General features: G+C 44.3%; 1 protein-coding gene across 1 annotated transcript in view; it reads right to left on the reverse strand.

Moving 5' to 3' along the window:
• Positions 1-1733: 1733 nt before the first annotated feature.
• The window catches only part of LYPLA1 (lysophospholipase 1), a 462012-nt gene continuing 439479 nt past the window's right edge, over positions 1734-24266 (reverse strand). The window contains exons 8-9 of the mRNA XM_078687306.1: positions 5343-5519; positions 1734-2102 (exon numbers count right to left, since the gene is read on the reverse strand). Coding sequence (XP_078543432.1) covers positions 2049-2102; positions 5343-5519 — 231 coding nt within the window. The 3' untranslated portion in view covers positions 1734-2048. The remainder of the gene's footprint in view (positions 2103-5342; positions 5520-24266) is intronic.

The raw sequence follows: 24266 nt of genomic DNA on the forward strand, positions 1-24266 counted from the left end.
CCGTGTCATATATTGTGGAATGACAGAATTAACAAATGTGCAAACTTTGCGTGCGCAATAATCTCCCAGCTAGGAAGAAAATCCTGAAAGCCTTCTTAAAAGTACAAATCAAAACTCCCTATTGAAATGTTTTGGCTGGCCACAATTGTTTTTAAGTGTGTTCAGCCACAAAATAGTGGAACATCTGTTTCTCCTCTGCAATAAAACATTATTTTTGAAGCAATGCTGTGCATTACGACCACACATTTCTAGTAGTTTTATAAACCCAAAGTTATATTTTTTCAATAGCATCTAAACAGTTTGTTCCAAGATCCAATATGTATTCGATTTAATTTTACTCCTGGGTCCACTGTTTCTGGCAGCATGCTATATTAAGGGAAGGATACAGACAGAACAATAATAATCTTTATGATAAACTTACAGTAAACTCCCTATAGCTTCGAGTGAGGAAGTATTCTTGCAGTAATACACAATATTTCCTTTCTAGATATGTACCTCCTTGTGGCATCTCTAAACTCATTTTGGTGCTCTTCTGCACCCAATGTCACTATTTTGTCTTTACCTAGATTTGATCTTTCTGGACAGGATGTTGGGTTTCAATCAATCCTTACTGTTGGCAGAGGTAGCATTATTTTGTTTAACTCACCTCATTGAGCTACATCTCCAGCTTTGTAGAAGGATTACATAAAGACCGACGTAATACAATTAAAGATTAACCTTTAAAACCTCAAAATATATATCTACTTCAAATTAATTAAACGACTTTAACAATTTCCCATACGAGTGTCTCTACTCTCCATAGGAGAACATCTTGAAGCTCACCTGTTTCCATAAGGAACGTTACCAATGCAAATACATAAAGGGGACATTATTTTCTATTTAAAATGTAAGGTTTTCATAATTTATTATAAAGTATATGTGTGCAGAAGCCGGTCACTATACTTGAAGATCTGAATGAGGTCCAAACTGAATGGAAAATTATGAGAAACACCCATTAACGCAGTATGCGTTTCACGTTCCTGTATAGTTTGATGTCAATGTTTGCTCGTTGGATGCAGTAACTATTTAATGGTCAATATGCCAATTCCTTACCTGAAATAAATTGGCTAAATTGTCTATCTCTGGAGGCTAACATCCTGCCACATTGCCCTTTGGAGAAACTTAAAACTAAAACCTACAGCAGCATTGATGTGGTCCATGTATTTTGTATAGAAATCGAGTTGTAAAGCAAGCAAGAAATCAGCTTTTTATTACGGTCTGTAGATGGCTGATCTAGGAATTGAACTCATGACTTCTGCCACAGCTGTAGCTCACCTACGTGCCTCTATCAGAATCCTTTAATACTGGTCACAAAGCATTAGAAACATGTTGCTTCAACTTATGTAAAGAGGACTGTTTCTTACGACTTTGACACCCCATTTATAACAAATGGGTCCTCTCTTGCCGGCCAAACTTCCCAGCTATATTCATTCACCCTTGGGATGGATGGATATAACAAACCAGGGTATAAGTGCATAACGTATGAAAGACTATAACTGACTTGTTTTCACTTGTGACCAAATAATACCTCTAAAGGAATCTTCACAAACACATCATTCATTGATCCACCTATTCTCCAGCTTTTTTAGCAAGAAATACGGAATAGGACTCCAGTTCAAAACTTTAAAATGGAGAAAACATTATATTAATAAATACCAGTGTAGAACTTTTCAAAAAACACGTGCCAACCTCTATTCAGTCTAAGGATAAATTTAATTAACTATATTCACATATAAAATACTATCAAAAATCAAAATTCCTGTTTTCACTGACGGTATTCATCAATGAATGCAAATCAGCAGTCAATATTCGAACATTATTTGATTAAAAACTTGAAAAGATCACTTCCTGCACGAGTGCAAAATTGAGTCCTTTTTTACTGATATTCATCAGTGACACAGATGTAACAAAAGTTCAAAAAGAATGTTTCAGCAGTAGAAATTGGAAAAGATCTGTTAACTCCTGTTGTCAATGCTGGTGTACTTGTACCGAAGGGTTCCTGAGTGATCTCAACTGACAGGAGGTAGTAGTTTTTCAATAAATTGCTTGACGTCTGCCATTTCCTATTAAGTAATAAAAATGTTTTATTAGAAAACAAGTCAAAACTGTAGTATTTATCCAGTCAATTGAATTCTGGATTAAAGTATTGAACGTACTCCATTAAGAGGCAATGTGGTAATATCTATCAGTAACCGAGCACTCGGAATAATGCTTTAGAAAGACAGTAGCACTCACCACACAATAAACATTCTTTTGATTCAATGATGATTTTGATCTTAAAGGTAACTTTTTTTTTTTAGCTAATAGGATTTTTTTAATACATGTTTCTAGAACACATCACGTGGGTCTGCATACTCTTCCAACTGTAAATAGTTCACTATTTAGCTCTAAAAAGGAGCAGTGTTTGTAGAAAAAAAAATCACCATGAAATCTATAACAGACACTCAAATTTGTTTTTTCAATTTTGTAAAGCTCGACTGGTAAAGAAATGCCACTTGCTGGTTTAAGCAAATGAGCACTGGCTTCCACTACATTTTCCTTCAGATGTAGTGGAGCACCATGGACAAGGGTCCATGCCCAGTCTCAATCTCCCTCCCCACTCTACTCTTTTACTGAAATTAGCCATGCTACCCACTTCGTGACTCCAATAGTGCAACCTAGACAGCCGGTGACAAAATTTGCAACCTGCAACCAATGAGGAAGCAGGTTACAAAAACATAACCTGAGGTACCAAATACTGCTCTCAGCTCAATCAGTGAGGGTCATGCTTTCAGTACAACAGTGTTAAAGATAAAGGTGATAAAGTAGTTAGTTTAATGTTTTTGAAAAGTTTTCCACAACGTTAATTGAATGTTTTTCAAATGTTTTCCACTAAACAAACGAATGTACAACTCAAGAGACGGGCAGAAAGAAATCCACCCCTAAAGCCTGTCCAGGAAGAAGAAGATGAATTATTACTCCTTAAGTAAGATCCTCGCTATGGGAAAATTACAAGAGATTTTCAGGAATAAATCACAAGCTTCGTCACTTGCAGCAGAGCAAGGACTCGTAAAGGTTAATATTTAAGACAAGATCTTCGAGAGACACATTCAAGCTTCACGCAATCCTGTGTTACAATGAATCAATGGCTGTCAGACTAAATGTTTGCTATGCAATGATACTTATAAAGGAAGCAAAGCATTGGAAAAGAGGACTGCGTGCTATGCCAGGCACTCACACACACACACAGTTGTAACTGCTCTCATCAAGTCAGGATCACAGTCCAGGTTTGGACTGGTCTATGGGGGGGGGGGGGGCGGCGATCAGGCAGGCATGGGCATAGTTCGCTGAGTTTCCTACGCGGAACTCCATGAAGTGACAAAAAACTCTGCAGAGTTACGCAAGTGTCAGAGTACAGTGCGAACTGCGGTTCGTACTGATCTTCCTGCCGCTCGAGTAGAAATTCTACCTGAGCGACAGCTGCCGCTCGACAACTCACCTTTGGCAATCGCGAGTGGAGAAAAAAACTCCGCTGCACTACGTGGTGCGGTGTTTTCTGCACTCCGCGAAGCGCAGAAAACAGCTCAAACTCCGTGAAAGGAGGGGAGTTCACCACCCAGGCCTAGAATCCGGCCGTGCAAGAAGAGATGGTCTGAAAGGCTAATGTGTTTATGTGCCAGTTTTATGGTCTAGCGGGTCGGAGTTTACAGTTAATTTCCTTGATGTTGTCAAAAAGAATGTCTGCAGCAAGCAGGGGCGTAGCTTGGTCAGTAAGATGGGGCGGGGGGATGGGGAGGAACAAATTTACCAACAATCACGCTGGCATATCTTGTTGACATACATTATCTGGGAAGCAGGACAAAAGGGGGGGATTCAAGGGGCAGTGGAAAGAGAGAGCAGTGAGAATTGTTGCTGTATTTAAAACAAAACATTTTGGAAAATAACCACCATTTTTAAAGAACTTCAAAACAGACAAGAGAGAGGTTGTGTGTGTGTGCATTTTGTTCTGTGTGTGCATATAAAATCCTAAATGAATCCGGCAGACACTTCACCATACCCGATTGAAAGCACCTGTTCCCAACTATATACAACAAAATAATTTATTAGGGGGGGCCTAACACCCCCCGAAGCTACGCCCCTGGCAGTAAGCACAAATGCATGGAGCCTCCCAAACCTTGCAAAGCACAGCTGTACAGCTTGTCTTTACAAGTTCAAAACTGCCCCAATTTGCAGAATGTGGGCCACAATTTGTTTCGTTGTCTGATTTGCTGATGGGGGCCACTTTCATTTTGGTTCCCGGGCCTATTTTATGTCCCATTCCGACCCTGTCCCAGTCTGTCAGCAAACAAATATTTTTGCAGCATGCTGAACAGCTAAGTGGTAGAAGACTTTACCCATGGCTGGTGGATAAGTGCACTTTCACATTTCATACCTTCCTCCTGGTGTCTGATAAGTCATTTCTCATTTATTCATGACTGGGGGAGATGAAAGCGATACAAGCTACTTTGTACAGGTATATTTCTACTCTGTGAACACTTGCAAATATATACCATCGAAATCATGCTGCTTCTGTATGCAAGGGAAGAAACCACCCCAAGTTTTATGAGCTCTAGGGAAAAAGACTAGTCAACCGGATAACATTTTTAATTGTAGAGAAAAACAACATCCGGAAAACAGTGTAAATGCCCTGTTCCACTCAAGAAAGAGGTGTATTTTATATGGTGTAATATCCAATTGGCCAAGCATTGGGATTTCCAGAGTGCTCCACATACCAAGAGTACGTTTCCAAAACCAATGCCTGTAACAAATAAAGACTGACGAATTCTAGGAAAAATAATCTAAGATACGAGAAGACTCCAATTACGATACTGGTTGGAAGTCAGGCATAATCTTATTTTTCTTGTTTGTGTTCTTTTCCCTTTCTATTTTCTCAGCAGGGCTCACAGTCCCGTTTTCGAGAGCTCCTTTGAGTGGAAGAGGAGTGGCATAGATTACTTATATCCAGATATACATATTTGGGGTTATGCCTAGATTTGTGTTAAGCAGCTGACAGTTCTACACGAATTCACTCATTTCTTACACTGGGCACCAGTGGCAGTTCAATATTGTGGTTTCGGTTTGCTTTTTAACGCATCAATTAAAGTGGTGGATGTACACGTTCTAACACTGGCTGTATTGGTAACCCTTTGCTACACTCAATCAATTCCTGAACCAATAACTGTTTAAAATAAGCTACACATCTCAACTTCATTAATTATCATTCAGAGTAGAGTGGGTATATTAAAATTACATTTAGCATTTTAGCGATTTTAGAAAATACATACCTGATTGCACGAACTATGCGTCATACCACTATATGTCTTGAACTGTATATTTGCTGGATTTATTATATTTTTTAATTTCTCAACAGTAAGGGTACCGAACATAAGAGGAACCAACGGGTCACAATCTCCATGGCACTGCAGCACCGGAATATCATTGTTTACACTATTTACAGAAGCCTGCAAAAGATAAGGAAACATACTAAACTTTAGCAATAAAATAAAATGTGAGCAAGGAACACAGTTGCAGATTTCACGAGGTGGAAAAGCTGGCATACAGGAATCTATTTTTGGGGGGCTTTCTCCCTGGAGAAAATATTATTCCCAGTGCAGAAAAACATTCTACATTGATAGAAAATACGGGTTGTTCTCTCACACACACACGCTCTTTTCAAATGTTTCAAGTGTGGAAACCTACCCGAGGGACATAAGAATAGCAACAGGCCCAACATTTTGTGTACGTTTTTCAACTTGTCATCAGTGGTTCTATGGAATGCCACAAACTCTATTCTCATACACAGGTCTCACAACATTGGCAGCATTTCAACCTCGCAAATCCTGCCAATCACAAATCTGTAACTGAGCACTAAAATTCTGCCCTTGCAAATGCATTTATTTCCAACATCGATCTTGACTTTAAATGTGCAAATGGCAAGGTGAATCAGGTGGCAAGCGTGCAAACCTTCCAACTGAAAAAACAAAGCGCCACGGAAAAACACACGTGTGCCGCTGGGCAAAAACGCAGGCTAACTACAGTCCTAAAAAGCTTCGAATTAGGTCTCAAAGTGAGTCATTTGCATGCCATGTTGGTTAACATTTGTATAACACTTTCCTACCATTTGTATGGGTTTGCAGCCCTTTCAAATTATTTGCATCTTTACCGCATGGTTCTGCTGTTTCTCATTGACAGAAGTCGCGGTGGCTTGGTACCACTGTGTATGTTCACTGGTGATCGGTCTGTTCAATATGGTGTTTATTTGATTTTTAATAGGTCTACATGTCCTCATTGTCGCTTTGCAGTGCATATGGGAAAGGGGTGGGACACTAAATCAGGAGGCTTAATGTATCAAGGCGAGATGACGTTTGACAGACACAGGTGGCAAGCTTGATGAGGAGGCGCAAGGTTAGCAGCCTTATTCCACAAAAAGGGGCAAAGTGGTACTGTTGACAAGGGACTCTTTAAAGCTGTAGGTCTCTTTAAATAGTTTTGTCTCTTTAGTCTCTTTTTAGGGCAGGTAAATTGACAGTTGCTTTAAGGAATGGATTCAAGGAATTCCAAAGAACACATCCTTGAAGTATGCTTTCCCAAATAATTTTCTCTGTAATTGGGAGTGCTACTCACACTTGAATTGAGGTTACAGCTTGGTTTTTAAATAAGAGTACATTTACAGGGGGGACCGTCTCCTCGGAGGGCTTTGAAAACAGTAAACCGCTCTGAATTTAATTCAGTGGAAATTCGTTCAGATGTAATGAGTCCACATTCATTGTTTTTAAATAGTCACGCTACTTGGTTCTGTATTATCTGAAGTTTCAGAATTTCGTTTTTAAGTACAGATGTGGACAATATTACAGTAGTTCCGTACAACAATATAAGGGATCTTGTGATTAAGTTAGAGTAGAAGTAGTAGTCTTTTTAGCCTCCTCACTTGGATATTGGTATTCTTCACAAATGAAGGAATCATCAGGCGGCTTTCCCTCTTTAGGGATGACCACGATGGTAGCCAGTTGTTGGTCCCTGGGCAGCGATCTGAGTTGCAGACACTACTTGAACATATGCAACAAGTAAGGGCCAGTCTTGAGGCCACTGGCTTATAGAGCTCGATCAGCACTCCATTTGGGCCAACGGCCTTACCTGAATTAAGATTGTGTATTGCTTGATTTATTTCAGTTCTCTCTTCTGCAAGGAGAACCCTGTCAGACTGCTCAAGGGTTGGGAGGCGAATGTCGGTGAGGAGCTCCCTGGACTCTTCCACTGTGGCAGTAGCCGTTGGGGAGTATATTTAGGTGTAGCATGCAGCAAAGGCGTCAGCTACATCTTGTTTATCTCTCACTAGTGTTCCAGGGCCCGTCTGCACCTCAAACACCTCTGTTCCCGCTTGTCTAACCAGGCAAGAGTTTGTTTGCCTTGTTGCCCACTTCATAGAGGCGGTGCTGCGTTTGGAGCATCAGTGGCCTCATCTTTATATTCCTTTTGCTTTAGTTGCAAGGTGTGTAGGGTGTCAGTAGTCTCATGTCAGAAAGTCCCTCTCTAACTCCTGCAACTCTTTTTCCAGGGTCTCAAGTTTAGCTTGTTTATTTATTTTGTGGGCTACTGCCCATTAATGACTGTCTTATACACCTCTCCATAGGATCTGTGGGGAGTCAACGGAGGCCTTATTTTCAGTGAAATAGTGTTCCGTTAAGTACCACGTACTGTGGAAAATCTTACGCTGTTCGGGACCCGTGTGTAGACCAAAAACTGACTAAATTGGTGAGTAATCTGAAATGCCCCAGGCCAGGTGGTGGACATCTGAATAATGATGGAGTTGGTGCATGAGGGTGAAGAGGTGATCAATTCGGGAGAGGCTTCCATGAGCCCCGAGAGAAAAGTGAAGTGTTGCAAGGATTGTAAGTGTGCCAAAGATCAGTTCATCCTTAGACTAAGAAAATCCGGTATTGGGAGATGGGAGGAACCTGCATGTCTCAGAGGCCAGCTATCTTGCTCCTTACACCACACCAAGTTGAAGTCACCCTCCCCAACAGCAATTTACCCTCCAGCATTTGGAGTAACAGGGTACTTAAGACAAATAATAGTGAGTCGTGGATGTGTGGCAGGACATAAACTGAACACAGGTTGATCATAACACCCTCCCACCTCCCCGTGAGGGCCACATATCATCCTTGGGCATCAGGCCAAGTTTGGTGGCTTAGTGGGAGTGACTTCAATAAGAGAATCCCCACTCCCCTGGAACCACTAGTGTATCCCGCATGAATAGACATTTTATATCCCCATCTCAACAGTGCATGATGTGTTACCCATCATATGAATCCCCAGAAGGAGAATGATATTGGGAGTACACATTCATATACTGCATCAAAACTCCTAGTTTAATTTTATTTCGCAGGCCGTTCACGTTTCAGGAGAGCAGTTTTATTTTTGACCTATAGAAGTGTCACCCACTCGTATACGAGTTCAGGAGACCACGACTGTCCAATTGATCCACCTCTCCGCCCTAGGGCTTGGAGGGACATTTAGTAATATGTGTGTGAATTCATGGTTAGTGCCAGTATCTCACAGAATAGCTTCACCGTCAAAAGCAAACAAGACCCCTGAACTGTAGGTCCACCCTGCCTTCCTGCATACCAGATTTACAACTGCCCGCCCTCCTCCAACATTGCAGAGTGCCTATCACTCAGAACTAGTAGTATTGAAACAACAGGAGACAGTGGCAACTACCATCAATACCCCGCTCTGACCACACCATCAAATTGCTTATGTGCCACGCAGAGTCCTCTGTCTGCGTGAATAACTGGATCGGGCGAGGCGATATCAGCAATTGGGCGAGCGACCTATAAGTAAAAAAAGGAAGGAAAAAAGAGGGTACAAAGGGCAATGCTCCTAGGTCCAAGTCCCTGCTGTGTCACAGTTCTCGGAGGCTCTTCATTTCACCCTGCATCGTCAGTCCAGTTGTTGCACAGTACTTGTGGAGGTGCCACCTTCGTGGCTGGACGTTGTGGCGATTGCTGCCCATGTTGCATGTCTCTCGAGTTGTCCCTGTGGTCTGAAGACTTGGGATCATGTTGCTGTCAGCGAGACGGGTTTCTTGGTCTTGCACCACCGGACAGCCTCCAACCATCGAGCTAGTCCCATAACTCTTCGGGGTTGCAAAGGGGCAAGTCTTTCCATTTGCCACCACTTGTAGTTGAGCTGGGAACGACATAGAGCATTTTAAGCCCTATTCTCGTAGGACTCTATTCGCTTCCAAAAAGCTGTGACGCAGCTGTTGGACACAGAGCATGAAATCATTGAAGAAACGGATGGTTGCATTTGACTGAAGGGCACTTCGCGCTGCTTACAGAATTACATTGCAATCTCTTAAGTTGAAGATGCAGGTGATTATCATGCGGGATGGCGCTCCTGGCTTGGGCATGGTGCCTGGGATCCTATGGAATGAGATCTTCCTTAAAGAGATCGACCCCTGGGCCCTCTCCCTTCTCTTAGGAAAAGATTCTCATTTCAATACAAATAAAAATGAAAAAATCCCATCATAGAGAACTAGGATTTCACTGGAGTAGCTTTTCCTTCACCAATATGGGACCTTTACTACCATGCGAAAACTGAAGAGAATACCAACCACGCCTTACAACCCATGGCGAGACAAAGTTAAAAAAAAGATCAAGTATTTGGACACAATGTTAAGCTGCATTTAATCAAAAACGTTTAGCAGAGATGCTTGACCCACTTGAACGTTTGTTCTGGAGTCAGAATCCAGGAAATAATACCTAACAAATGTGTGAACTGATATGCTGGAAACAGGTCTGCACAGGTCAGTAACAAATATTTTTTATTAAAATGCTGCAGTTGCTGCCTTCCTTTGGGAATGAGACCCAGATCCTCTTGAAAAAGGATTTCTGAAAAGAATTCTAGAAAACACCACCTAATGAGGTAGGGACAGCTTATATGCTGCCATTCTTATAAGTATGGTGCAATAAAAATCAATTTCATTTGTTCTGTCGAGACAGTATGCCAGAGGCATCAGGAGTGTTTTGAACCAGAATGTTGAGGAGGTCAGAGAGGGTTGTTAAATGTGACATACCTAATAACTACGTCAAATGTGACATTTCTGACCAAGACAGAGAAGGATGTTTAGTGACTTGAAATCACTGATCATGGAATTGGTGGCCTTGACCGTAGTGTATTTGACAGCAATTACAACACCACTGCATGTGTATAGAATCCATAAGGAGGAGGGAGACGAGTAATTCTGCAAAAACTAGAGATTCAAGCAACCATCAAATGAGCATTCGATAATTTGAAAGCCATTTTCCCAGGAAGGTCCCCACCAGATGGGGCTAATAATGTATCAGAAGCAACTGCCTTTACTCCTCTGATGTGAAATTTAGGTCATACCCAGCTTCTAAAGTGTCCTCTCAGGCCCAGAGGATGGAGTATAGAAGAAGGGAACACCATCTCATGGTTGTTCTTAAAATACAATAAGATGCTAAGAACGAGTAAGGGATATGGTTATGAAGGACGCTCAATCAGTGTAGGACTTAAAAAGGAAAGAATCTGAACCTTGCTGACTAAACAATCAGAAATAACCACAAATTACTCAAGTTTTCTGGTTACCAATTCAAGCTTAGCAAGCTATTTATTTACAAAGCCTAAGATTCAGATGCCACTTAAACAAGTTAAAGGTAATACAACTCCCATCACCACAGTGTCTTGCAGTGGAAACATTTCGAATCAGAGCTATTCTGGCCACAGGTAGCTGCTATGTACGGGTCTCCATGAATAGATTGATGTCCTTCACATAAGCCTTGTCACAAAACCTTAGCCACCTACTATTGTATTGTGCTCCAGTAAAAGCTCTCAAGGCAGAGACACACTATCACATAAAAGGGCCAGATTGCCAAAAGGTTAGAACCTCAGGCACTATGTGGACAAGCTGATCTAAGGCAAGCATGCAGTGTTTGGCCCGTCTGCTGTTTGAGGGTTCCAATAAAAAAGGCACCTCTGCCAGTATATGGATCATGTCCGAGAAAAACACCAGCTATGCCTCCGAGACTCCACCATGGTCATGCAGAAATCGGATTAAGTGTCAACATATGAAGGGTCAACTCCAATCAGACCAGGAGGATTCTATCCTCAAGGGGTAGATAATCTCTCCTCATCTAGGACACTTGCAGTTGGGTCCAGGACACAATTATCTCCACCTATATCATTCCAATGTCTGAATAGAAAGGAGGGAGCAGTTGCTTAGCTTCACCTGGTAAGGAGAGCAAGTCACTCTCAGTGACAGTTTGCTTGGGTGTGAAACAATGAGGTTAAATGGACTGCTGAGAGGAAAATTCCTGTCTGCGTTTATTTCTCATGTTCTATGATGAATGGAATGCCTTGGGATTGAAAATAGTTTACCAAATCACTTACTAAGTTACCCAGGTTATGTCCATGACAATTCACATCGACATCAAAACAAATTAGAGTAAAATACAGCGAAAGAAGAAAAATGTAGGTGGAGGGGCTGGTGGGGGGTAGAGGGAGGTGGGGGAGTTTTTAATAAGCTCCACTTTAGAAGCAATTAGAACAATGTTTTATTGATATAAAAAACATCAATTCCACAAAACATGCATGAAATCATGTTAATTTCAATAACTATAAATTTTGTCAAGAGCAAACGCTAAGTGAGAAGGAATTATTTGAGACTTTTTGTTTACGAATTACAAATACAAATAGACAGTACAAGAACACAAGGCCAGATATACGCAATTCTCATTTTCAAAAGGTGGTGACCATTAGGCTCACGCTTTTTTGCAAATGGAAAACATTTTGCAAACCGACCTATGTACTAAAAGGGCGGTTCCCAAAATTCTGAATCGCAGTAGGTCGCAACCCAACTTACCTTATTAATATTCTTGAGGTACATAGCAAATTGAGATCCACTACAACTGGATGACACCACTGGGAAGGTAGCCAGCTGCGCTCAGCAGACCACCATAGCTATTACTGCATGTAAGTCACTTTATATTTTTTTTAAAATGCAGCCCATTTTCTTTAAAGAAAACAAGGCGGAACTTGTTTTGTTTCAAGTTTGTTCAATAGTTGGCAACGGTTCTCTTGATAACTGGTTAATCCCAAACAAACACCTTTTTGATATATACATAGGAGAAGGGGTTGTAAGGGGACCCATTCCCTTTTGGAAATGTATTACCACCCCAATTTGGGAGTCAGTAACTTTACAATGTTTTTGACTGAAGTCACAAATCATTGATACATACAATATTGAATCGATGTTTGGAAGGGGTGCCTTAAAAACTCCCCTTCCAAGTAGAAAATAAAGTAAAACACGCTATTTAGTGATCACAAACCCTATGATTTAGCAAATCACAGGCTTTGTGACCGCTAAATGGCTTAGTACATTTGGCTCAAAGGTAATTCAGTTTGATCTTAATTCTGGTTTATTTCCCCAGTCTCTACCCAATTCATTTTTGTATCAGTTAAGTAGCCTGTTAGGCCAATTTCACGCCACAACAATTAGCCATCAAGAAAGGCTCTTCCTATGAGCAAACTTCATTTTATGGGACCTTTGCTGCTACAAACAATCACAATACTCAACATAAACGCAGTTTAAAAGTGCCATTAGGAACAACTGAGATTTAGAGAGGCAAATATCAGCAGAGGGTTGGGTGGTCAATGAGAAAAGACAGCTAGGGAAATATACAGTTGAAAAGAAAGAGGTGTAGTAGGAACAAGGATAAAGAATGATGAGAGTAGATAGCAGAGAAAGGAAATGAAGAAAAGAAAAAGGGAACAAAGGGTTGAACATTGGAAAAGTGGGAAGAAAGTCAGATATAGGAAAATGGAGAACTAAAGAAGTGGGGGGGGGCGACCGAAGACTAAAATAAAAAGTAAAAAGGGCAGGGAGAGAAAAAAATCTGTGTTAAGGGGAATAGAGAAAGGGAGACAAGGAAATAAAGCAGAAGGGAAGGAGAAAAGGCAAACAAAAGCTGGACCCCTTGGGAAGGTGGCTTTCATCATTTAGTTGATTACATAGTGTTTCTTTTTATTTTGCATCATTACAACTTGCAACAAACATATGGCAACAAATGAAATCACCTACAATAAAACTGGCAATGCTGAGCTCAAGAAGAAAGGGGACTTTGAACTGTTGGTGAATACACCATACCATAATCGTGAATAGTACCCTTGTCACATGGGGATGTGGAAGCATATTTCATATTGCTCATATGCAGTCAGTAAAGTGTTTGCAATGTCAATGATCCTGGCAAAACCAAACAAGCAATGGAAATGCAATAGGTCTCTGATTTATTTGAGTTAGAGCTAATGGCATTGTAAATGGCAATGTCTTTGAGCCATGTGTTATGGAGTGTTTGCATGTGGTGTGTAGTGGAATTATGTGGGTTGGATTGGAATTGTAGCAATGGTGGCATGCTGCGCTTTAGATGAATATGTTGAAAAGTAAAGTGCGACATACTGCGATTGCTACAATAGTTAATTGTGGATGCGTTAACAATTGATGTGTGCACTGATGGCTGGTGGTGAGTGTGCCTGATGGAAGTGTGCACTGAAGGCCGGTGGTGTGTGTGCCTGTTGGAAGCGTGCATTGCCGGCTGGTGGTGTGTGCCTGGTGGAAGCCTGCACTGCCGGCTGGTGGTGTGTGCCTGGTGGAAGCCTGCACTGACGGCTGGTGGTGTTTGTGCCCGGTGAAAACGTGCACCGACGGCTGGTGGTGTTTGTGCCCGGTGAAAGCGTGCACTGACGGTGTGGTTGTGTGTGGTTGCGGGTGTGGTGGTGAGTGTGTGGTGGTGAGTGTGTGGTGGTGAGTGTGTGGTGGTGTGTGTGTGTGGTGGTGTGTGTGTGTGGTGGTGTGTGTGTGTGGTGGTGTGTGTGTGTGGTGGTGTGTGTGTGGTGTGTGTGTGTGGTGGTGTGTGTGGTGGTGTGTGTGGTGGTGTGTGTGGCGGTGTGTGTGGTGGTGTGTGTGGTGGTGTGTGTGTGGGTGTGGTGTGTGGTGTGTGGGTGTGGTGTGTGGTGTGTGGGTGTGGTGTGGATGGCCTTATGTGTGTACACTGACACACTGCTCACCCTACACACTCACACACTGTTCACCCTGCACATTCACACAATGTTCACCCTGCACACTCACACACTGTGCACCCTACAAACACACACACACACACACTGCGCACCCTACACACAAACAAACACACACACACTGCTCACCCTACACACTCACACTGCTCACCCTACACACACACACACACACACACTCACACTGCTCACCCTACACACACACACACCGTTAACCCTGCATACTCACACACTGCCACACTGCTCACCCTACACACTGCACACCCTACACACTGCTCACCCTACACACTGCTCACCCTACACACACACACTGCTCACTCTACACACTCACACACTGCTCACTCTACACACTGCTCACCCTACACACACACACAATGTTCACCCTGCACACACACACACACACACACACACACACACACTGCTCACCCTACACACACACAGCTCACCCTACACACTCACACAATGCTCACCCTACACACTCACACAATGTTCACCCTGCACGCTCACACACTGCTCACCCTGCACGCTCACACACTGCTCACCCTGCACGCTCACACACTGCTCACCCTGCACGCTCACACACTGCTCACCCTGCACGCTCACACACTGCTCACCCTGCACGCTCACACACTGCTCACCCTGCACGCTCACACACTGCTCAACCTGCACGCTCACACTGCTCACCCTACACACAGCTCACCCTACACACTGCTCACCCTACACACTGCTCACCCTACACACTGCTCACCCTACACACACACACTGCTCACCCTACACACTCACACACTGCTCACCCTACACACTCACACACTGCTCACCCTACACACTCACACACTGCTCACCCTACACACTCACACACTGCTCACTCTACACACTCACACACTGCCCACCCTACACACTCACACACTGCTCACCCTACGTAATGTGAAAAGACCTAGTTCTGCCCTTTGGCCTGTGTTGTAATCGTACAGTAGGTTGTGAGGAGTTGTGTATGATTGGTTGGGGCGTCCCCTCCTTGCTGCTCCCCTCACAGAGGGCCGGCTGCCTCCATGAAGCTCCCAAGACACGTGTTCAGCTGTTCTTTGTTTTAGCTCCTGTGTGTCAGTGCACCGTGTAAGCGCACAAGTATACCCTGCTCTCTCTGGAACACTCACACTGCTGAGTCACTCTCACTCTGCTGCCACTCTCACTCTGCTGCCACTCTCACTCTGCTGCCACTCTCACTCTGCTGCCACTCTCACTCTGCTGCCACTCTCACTCTGCTGCCACTCTCACTCTGCTGCCACTCTCACTCTGCTGCCACTCTCACTCTGCTGCCACTCCCACAATGTGTTTGTCGTTGGCGCTCAATCATCTAACATTCCCTACCTATCCCTAAATGAACCTGTCTAAATTGACTTGGGTCCTGTGTACCACCATGCTCAATCTTTCTAATAGAAATGACAGGCAGTTCAATAACTTTTTACCACGCGCAAACACTCTTCACAAGTTGTTGTTCCCTTTCTGCTATGAAGTCAGTTCTCTCGGAGCAGCACAGCTGCGCGTCAACAGAAAGTACAATGTTTTAATTTTTTTAAAACATCTTGCGAAGACGATACCTTTATTGGGCTAACACACAGCTATAGTTTTGGCTTGCAGGGCCACAAAGGGTCTTCCTCAGGTGGTTATAGTAGGAGTGAAAGATCTCCCGGTGCTGGGCAGAGCCGTATTTCCATTTTACGCCGCGGATGAATGGAAGTGCGGGGCTGTCCCCATCTGCCCATTTTTTCTGCAGCACCTGCAAGCACTTCACACGGCGGACAATTATTATTTATTCGGTCCCAGAGTAGATACTCTTTTTTGCTTTCAAGGAGCAATCACAGACCATTGTTGGTAAGGCCAGGGAGGAACCAGAAAGTCCAGGAACATGTATTAGATGAAGGCCCTGAAAAAGTCCGGCAAAGGCTCACATTTCATGAATGAGAGGAAGCTGCAGAGTCCAGATTGTGAATGTAGGACCCCTGGCATACACTGGGAATGCAAGATCACCAATTGGTGAATTAAATGGGTCAGGGAAGCGGTGGTGTTACTGTAAAAAGAAATCCTCAAAAAGGGGATATATCAGTTGGCAGGGACCTCCTGTTCCAAGGAGATCGTGAGAGGTTGGACCTTGTGCGGAACAACATGTAGAAGGAACCACAGTACTGGGAATGGTAATCTTAGGTGGTGAGAGCCTCTCAGTAAAGTGACAAGAAAATTTAGACACAATAGGTACCTAAGTGCCCCAAGGTTTGTAATATACCTCTGTATGAAGAGTCAGTAGTTCATCCAAGACAAAACTGGACTCAAATCAATCAGGAATTTGTAAAGCATGGCTACTCACCAGTGAGGGTCTCAAGGCGCTGAGGGAAGGGGGGGTGCTGATCCATGGGGGGTGCTGATCCATCTGGGTGTGGAGGTTCAGTCGAAGAGCCTGTTCTTGAGATCCTTCCTGAATTGGGTCAGCGATAGGGATTGCCTGAGGTGGAGGGGCAGGGTGTTTCAAGTTGGCGGCGAGATAGGAGACTGATATTCCTCAGTTTCTGGTCTTGTGAATCTGTAAGACGGTGGCCAGGACAAGTTTGGCGGAGCAAAGTGGTCTGGTGGGTACGTGGAATGAGAGGTGGTGCTTCAGATATGCTGGTCGTGCGTCATGGAGAGCTTTGTAGAAATGTGTGAGGAGCTTGAAGGTGATTCTATTGTTAACTGGGAGCCAGTGGAGTTGTCAGAGGTGTTGTGTGATGTGGCTGCGGCGGGGGGATGTCCAGGATCAGTCTGGTTGCGGCGTTTTGAATAATCTGTAGTTTCCGGAGTTGCTTCTCGGTGCAGCCGGTGTAGAGTTTGTTGCCGCAGTTTAGTCTGCTGGTGATGAGTGCGTGGGTGACCATCTTTCTGGATTCTGTGGGATCCATCTGAATGTCTTTCAAAGCAGACGGAGCATGTGGAAGCAGGATGGGATACAGCATTGATTAGGCGGTTTACTGTGAGTGAGGAGTCCAGTATGATGTAAAGGTTACGTGTGTGGTACGTAGGGGTAGGAGGGGAGTACTTCGATCTTGTCTGAGTTGAGCTTGAGGCAGCTATCTTTCATCCAGGTGGCCATGGCCTTCATCCCACTGTGGAAGTTGGTTGTGGCGGCTGTGGGTTAGTTGGTGAGGGAGAGGATCAGCTGGGTGTCGTTCGCATAGGAGATTATGTTGAGTCCGTGGTTTCTGACAATGGCCACGAGGAGGCCTTGTAAACGTTGAAGAGGGTGCGGCCCAGGCAGGAGCCCTGGGGAACTCTGCAGCTGATCTTTGGGTTCTGAGAGGAGCAGAAGTAGTTTGACTCGCTGTGTTCGGCCGGTAAGGAAGGAGTGGATCTAGTCCAGGGCCTTGTTGCGGATGCTGGTGTCGGGGAGTCTTGTGATTAGGTTGTGGTGGGAGACTATCGAAGGCAGCTGAGGGGTCCAGTAGGATGAGGGCTGCAGTTTTGCCGTGGTCACAGAGAGACCGAATGTCGTCGATGGCGGCGAGGAGTGCGGTCTCTGTGCTGTGTTTACTTCGAAAGCCTGATTAAAAGATTTCCAGGACTATGTTCTCTTCGATGAACTACGAGAGCTAGGCATTGATGGCTTTCTCGATGACCCTGGCTGGGAAGGGGAGGAAGAAGATGGGTTCCAAGTTCTTGAGGTACGTCGGGTCAGCAGGGGGTTGATCTTGGCGTGTTTCCAGTCGTCGGGGAAGGTGGCGGTTTTGATGGAGCAGTTGATGGTGCGGCAAAGCTCTGGGGCGATGGAGGTGGCTACTCTGTGGAAGATGTTAAATGGGCAAGGGTCCAATGGGACTCTGGAGTGGGTACTTTTCATGGTCTTGAGTGTGTCGTCTGTGGCAAGTGGAGTCCAGTTAAGCAGGATCTGTTGGGGTGTGGCATTGTTGCATGCAGTGGTGACGGGTGTTATGGCAGGGTCTTGGGTGTTGAAGCGGTCATAGATTTGCCTGATCTTGTGGTGGAAGTAGGTTCCGAGTTTGTTTCGAAGGTCTTGAGAGGGTGGAATGTCTATAGTCTCGCTGGTGGGCCTGGTGACCTCCTTGACAATGGCAAAGAGTTCTTCTCTGTTGTGTCCGTTCGCGTTGATTCTGTCTTGCATGGCGGTTTTCTTTGTGGTTTTGAGGACCAGGTGGTGTCTGTTGACAGTGGTTTTAAAGGTTGCATGGTTTATTGGGTTTTGTTGTTCCAACATCTCTTCTCGAGTTGTCTGTAGGTCTGTCTGGACTCAAGGAGGGTGGGAGTGAACCATCTGGCTTTCTTGGAGTGTTGCTTGCCTGGTGTAGTTTTTAGGGGTGTCAGAGTGTCGTGCAGTTAGAGATCCAACGGTGAAGGATGCGTGCCGAGGTGTTGCCGTCTCAATGTTGGCGTTGTGATAGTGCTGAGGAAGGCGGTGAGGTGTTCTTCGGTGGTCTTGTTCTAGCTACAAAGGGGAGGGGCTGGGAGGGGGTTGTTGGACATTTATAGTGGCAAAGGCAAAGTGCACATCTTGGTGCTCGGTCCAGAGGCGTTCGGTGGTGTGGCTGTAGGTGATGTTCCCACTGGTGGTGAAGACGGAGTCAAGCATGTGTCCGTCTGCGTGGGTTGGGGTGGTGACTAGATGCTTAAATCTGATGTTGGCGAGGTTCTCTAGAAGGGATGTGGTGTTCTGGTCCCTGGGGTTGTCTAGGTGGAAGTTGAGGTCACCGAGTAGGATGTAATCAGTGGATGCAAGAGCCTAAGGTGTGAGGTGGTCTACAATTGAGTTGTTAAAGGGCAGACTGTAGATGAGGGTGCAACAGAGGGTGGTGTTGGGGTTGGTCTGGATCTGGAAATGAAGGGGTTCCATGGTTGTCAGAGGGTCATTCGAGTGGGTGTGGACAATGGAGATGTCTCCTCCTGGTCGGTCCTTGCGGGTGATTTTGTAGCCGTCGGGGATGGCGGTGGAGATGTCCAAAGCAGGGATTGGTCTTGGTGTCCATGAAGTAGACAATGTCGGGAGAGACGGAGTCAAGGAGATCCCAGATTTCTGTGATGTGTTTGTGTTCTTGAATTCCCACCTCCTGATTCTTTGGTGAGTAGTGTCCTGAGGGATGCAAACATTAAATTATACGATGCGCTCACCATCTCCATAAAGTCTAGGCGCTTACTAGGCACACTATCTCACCTACTACTTATAGTCCTGCCGTTATAGCATATAACACTTTCTCAAGTGTTTCCTCTGACTCCACCACCATACTCCCTTTGAGTCTACGCCGATTACTAGATGGGACCAATCTCTGGTGTAAGAGTACATTAGGGCTTATAGGGAGAGAGTCACCCAGCACTGCCAATGTGAGGCTCAAAGCATTGTGGTCACTATCCTGCCTCGGAATAAGCACCATATCGTCTTGAGTTGGCCATAACCTAATATCCAAAAGAATGTAATTTATCAAGCATGAGCAATGCAAATAGTTAATGTATCTTTTTCTTCTATGTTGGATTTAATTCTCCCATTACTGGTCTGAAGTCCAAGATTAATGGTAAATGCAACCATTTATAAAACAAAAAAGTGATTAAAGTGATGAGTTTAATGCTTGAATTAATCTCAGCTATACTCTGGTCCACATTCAAGTTCATCATTTTTGGTCTTACATTAGAACTACCTACAGGGACCAACCTTATGAAAAACAGCCAACAAAGGGATAATCCAGTCAGAACTGCTATGCGACATCCCCTCTAAATGGGAACTAAAGCAATCACACACTGGCTTTGGATTATTGGAGCAGTCAGTGAGGAGTAGCTTGTGTCTAATGATACACCAAGCATGAGACCCATGTCTTATGTTCCACGGTGTGAAGGGAAAGACAGGACCCACTTGAATGACGCTTTTGAGGGTCTATTCAGCTTCCTCATTACAAACCTCTAGAGATTGAAGACGTTCTGACCTAGCAAGGCTTCAGCGCACAATTATATTCTAAAGCTGGTGGATCACATATTGCTTCTCACTTTGCTTCATCCAGAAAACTCTGAAACCCAAAAAATATTTCCATGCAAAACATTTCAAATTAAATCGAAACAGCAAAAGGAACAAAATAAACTATTCGATGGTGTGTCAGGATTTAGACATGGAGTTACTGGCAGGGCTGGAAAGGCTTAGACATTTGTGAAGACAGGGTGGCGGAGATTGAGCTCACACAGACACTAGACTGCACAAAACAGCTTCAGTAGCCACCCTCACTTCGCCATCAAGAGGAGTTTCGGTTATGCCCTTTCTCCAAAACTGAATACCAATTCATTCATCACCACACCAACTTTCTTCTGTGTGAACTGTGATAAGGAAATTCTTATGGGACAGGGGCCAATTGAAGGATGCAGAGTATATTCTGTCGATCTTGAAACAACACATTTATGTATGTCTGCTGCAAACTGGGTAATCAAAGTACTGCTGTGAGTTACCTGAAACCGTTCACCACTTCAGCTGTGTGTTGACAGCAGTAAGCCTGGATAGGTGCCTTTGGTTAACTTTCTTTAGTCATTAAAGCAACAAACCTTAACACCAGTTCTAGGAACTCTGGTAACTTTCAAACTTGTGGGGCCTCATTATACTGTTAACTGCTTACTCTCCAGATGAACCCTTGAAGGCTTTATTATCTAACGCGTTCCATATCCATTATTCCTGGTGTGCTGTGGAAGGGGTCAGATTAAGGAGGATGAGATTCAGTCTCCCATCACCCTGATAGTCACCTTTACTGGAGCTTCAAGATTTCTCTGCATGTTTTACCATATTTCATATATCAGTCTCCCACCATGGGGGCATTCCAACAAAAGCTGGACAATATGTGAGACTAAATGCCATTCCAATTGTCCAGGCCAAGTAGAGAACCTCTAGTTGTGTGCACTTTACACGTTCTTGGACACCAAAATGCTCCTCGTTTTACTTCCTTTCACACAGGGGTTCAACTTGGACAGTAGAGTAGACCACAATCCAGTAAGAGAAAGATCTGATGCCTTGCTCCCTACCGGCATGTCTTTATGAAGTTGAAGATCCTGCCAGGAGATTTTTCAGAACCTACCAGATACATTTGAAAACAGCAGTGAAACAGCCGAAAGATAACCTTGGCTGAAACTGCAGTCAGACGCAAGGAAAACTGGCTTATAATGAATTGCTCACTTGGTAGACAAAACAAAATAATAAAATAATGCAGGGATGGAGTGTGTTTGTCAGGCAGAGTTAATATTCAGCTCATCTGCATATGTAGCAATAGTTTCATTAAGGACCACTCCTCTGGTGAGGGGTGAGCGGGATTTTAGGTACTATGCACACATCTCTGGACTACTTTTCTGTTTAAAGAATTCCATACAGAAAAGGTCAGGCAGCAAGTCAGGCCCACAGAACTTGAGCAAGAGCCTTCAGGCTTGTTCCTAACCAGTAGGAAACGGATAAAACTTGGATGCACATTCTGGAAGCAGCAAGAGCGGCCACACAGGTCCAAAGGTGATCCACAAGTTGGAGGAAAGCTGCAGCTTATGTCTCAGGAATGGCAGCTAGCACATTCCTCCCCTTCCAGGTAGCTGATCTGACTGAAGGCATGTATTTCCTCCATACTGTGGATGAAGAAGTGGAGGGCTGTGGTTGTCCTCTGTGTACAGCATCCACCCTCTGTCTCGCGACCGACATTGTATAAAGAATAAAAGGTAACCGTCTGAAACCAGCAACCCCAATCAGTGACTTTAAAGCGCATTTACACTACACCCGTCTTCTGATGTGTGCAATCAATATTGCAAAGAGTTATGCTTTAAATGTTAGTAAACATCCCAAACACAAGCAAACATGAAGGACCAAGTCATACCCCTGAGGGGCCCATGCCACTGGGCCTAATTTACACTGGGAGGTCGGAAGGCAATTCCCCTGGGTGCAAATACTGCAATCTAAAGATTATGATCACGCTGTAACAGCATATGTTGGGGGGGAGGCTGCTACCACTTGGGGACCTGCTACCCCTTAAGACAACAGTGTATGGAGCCCAATTCAGTCCACAAACAAAACAACAACAAGCATGTGCAATGCAATAGGTCTCGCATTATGAAATTTTGAGCTATTGGTATTGTTAATGACAAATCTTGTATTTATGTGTTGGTTTTGAAAATAGCTAAATTAATAGCTTTGTCATTTACAATTCCAATAGTTTTAACTTTCGCAAATGTGACACCTATAGCATTTGTAATGCAATGTGTCGTATTTACGTGACTTAGATGTATTGATATTACAAATAACAATGGCTTTTCATTTTTCTTAATAATTAATACTTAAATAAAAGTTCTTGTAATTTATAATGGCAATAGCTTAAACTTTTGTAAATAACTTTTGTGAAGATTATGTTCAGTGTATTTTATTCTGACGAAAATCCAAGAACAGAAGTTAAATATTAACATATTTTTGTGACATTTGTAATAAAGCTTGAAACATTGAGAGAACATATTTGAACCAGTTGTTGAATGGTTGCACAGAATGATGCTGTGGTGGCGACGAGTGATGCTGTGGCGTTCAGTGATGCTGTGGTAGCGCATAGTGATGTTGTTGTGCCCCTGAGTGATGCTGTGGTGGTGCTGAGTGATGCTGTGGTGATGTGATAGAGTGAGTGCGATAGATAGAGGGAGGGCGATAGATAGAGGATGGGCGATAGAGGGAGAGAGAATGATAGATATAGGGAGGGAGAATGATAGATAGAGGGAGGGAGGGCGATAGAGGGAGGGAGGGCGATAGATAGAGGGAGGGCGATAGATAGAGGGAGGGCGATAGATGGATAGAGGGAGGGTGATAGATGGATAGAGGGAGGGTGATAGAGGGAGGGAGAATGATAGATAGATGGAGGGAGGGAGAATGATAGATAGAGGGAGGGAGGGAGAATGATAGATAGAGGGAGGGAGGGAGAATGATAGATAGAGGGAGGGAGGGAGAATGATAGATAGAGGGAGGGAGGGAGAATGATAGATAGAGGGAGGGAGGGAGAATGATAGATAGAGGGAGGGAGGGAGAATGATAGATAGAGGGAGGGAGGGCGATAGATAGAGGGAGGGAGGGCGATAGATAGAGGGAGGGAGGGCGATAGATAGAGGGAGGGAGGGCGATAGAGGGAGGGAGGGAGGGAGGGCGATAGAGGGAGGGAGGGCGATAGATAGAGGGAGGGAGGGCGATGGATAGAGGGAGGGAGGGCGATGGATAGAGGGAGGGCGATGGATAGAGGGAGGGCGATGGATAGATAGAGTGAGGGCGATAGATAGAGTGAGGGCGATAGATAGAGTGAGGGCGATAGATAGAGTGAGGGCGATAGATAGAGTGAGGGCGATAGATAGATAGAGTGAGGGCGATAGATAGAGTGAGGGCGATAGATAGATAGAGTGAGGGCGATAGATAGAGTGAGGGCGATAGATAGAGTGAGGGCGATAGATAGAGTGAGGGCGATAGATAGAGTGAGGGCGATAGATGGATCGAGTGAGGGTGATAGATAGAGTGAGGGCGATAGATGGATCGAGTGAGGGTGATAGATAGAGTGAGGGCGATAGATGGATCGAGTGAGGGCGATAGATAGAGTGAGGGCGATAGATGGATCGAGTGAGGGCGATAGATGGATCGAGTGAGGGCGATAGATAGAGTGAGGGCGATAGATAGAGTGAGGGCGATAGATGGATCGAGTGAGGGCGATAGATGGATCGAGTGAGGGCGATAGATGGATCGAGTGAGGGCGATAGATGGATCGAGTGAGGGTGATAGATAGAGTGAGGGCGATAGATAGAGTGAGGGCGATAGATAGAGTGAGGGTGATAGAGTGAGGGTGATAGATAGAGTGAGGGTGATAGATAGAGTGAGGGTGATAGATAGAGTGAGGGTGATAGATAGAGTGAGGGTGATAGATAGAGTGAGGGTGATAGATAGAGTGAGGGTGATAGATAGATAGAGTGAGGGCGATAGATAGATAGAGTGAGGGCGATAGATAGATAGAGTGAGGGCGATAGATGGATAGAGGGAGGGTGATAGATAGATAGAGTGAGGGCGATAGATAGATAGAGTGAGGGCGATAGATAGATAGAGTGAGGGCGATAGATAGATAGAG

Source organism: Lissotriton helveticus, chromosome 4_1 (assembly GCF_964261635.1).
Source record: "Lissotriton helveticus chromosome 4_1, aLisHel1.1, whole genome shotgun sequence".
Taxonomy (NCBI): domain Eukaryota; kingdom Metazoa; phylum Chordata; class Amphibia; order Caudata; family Salamandridae; genus Lissotriton; species Lissotriton helveticus.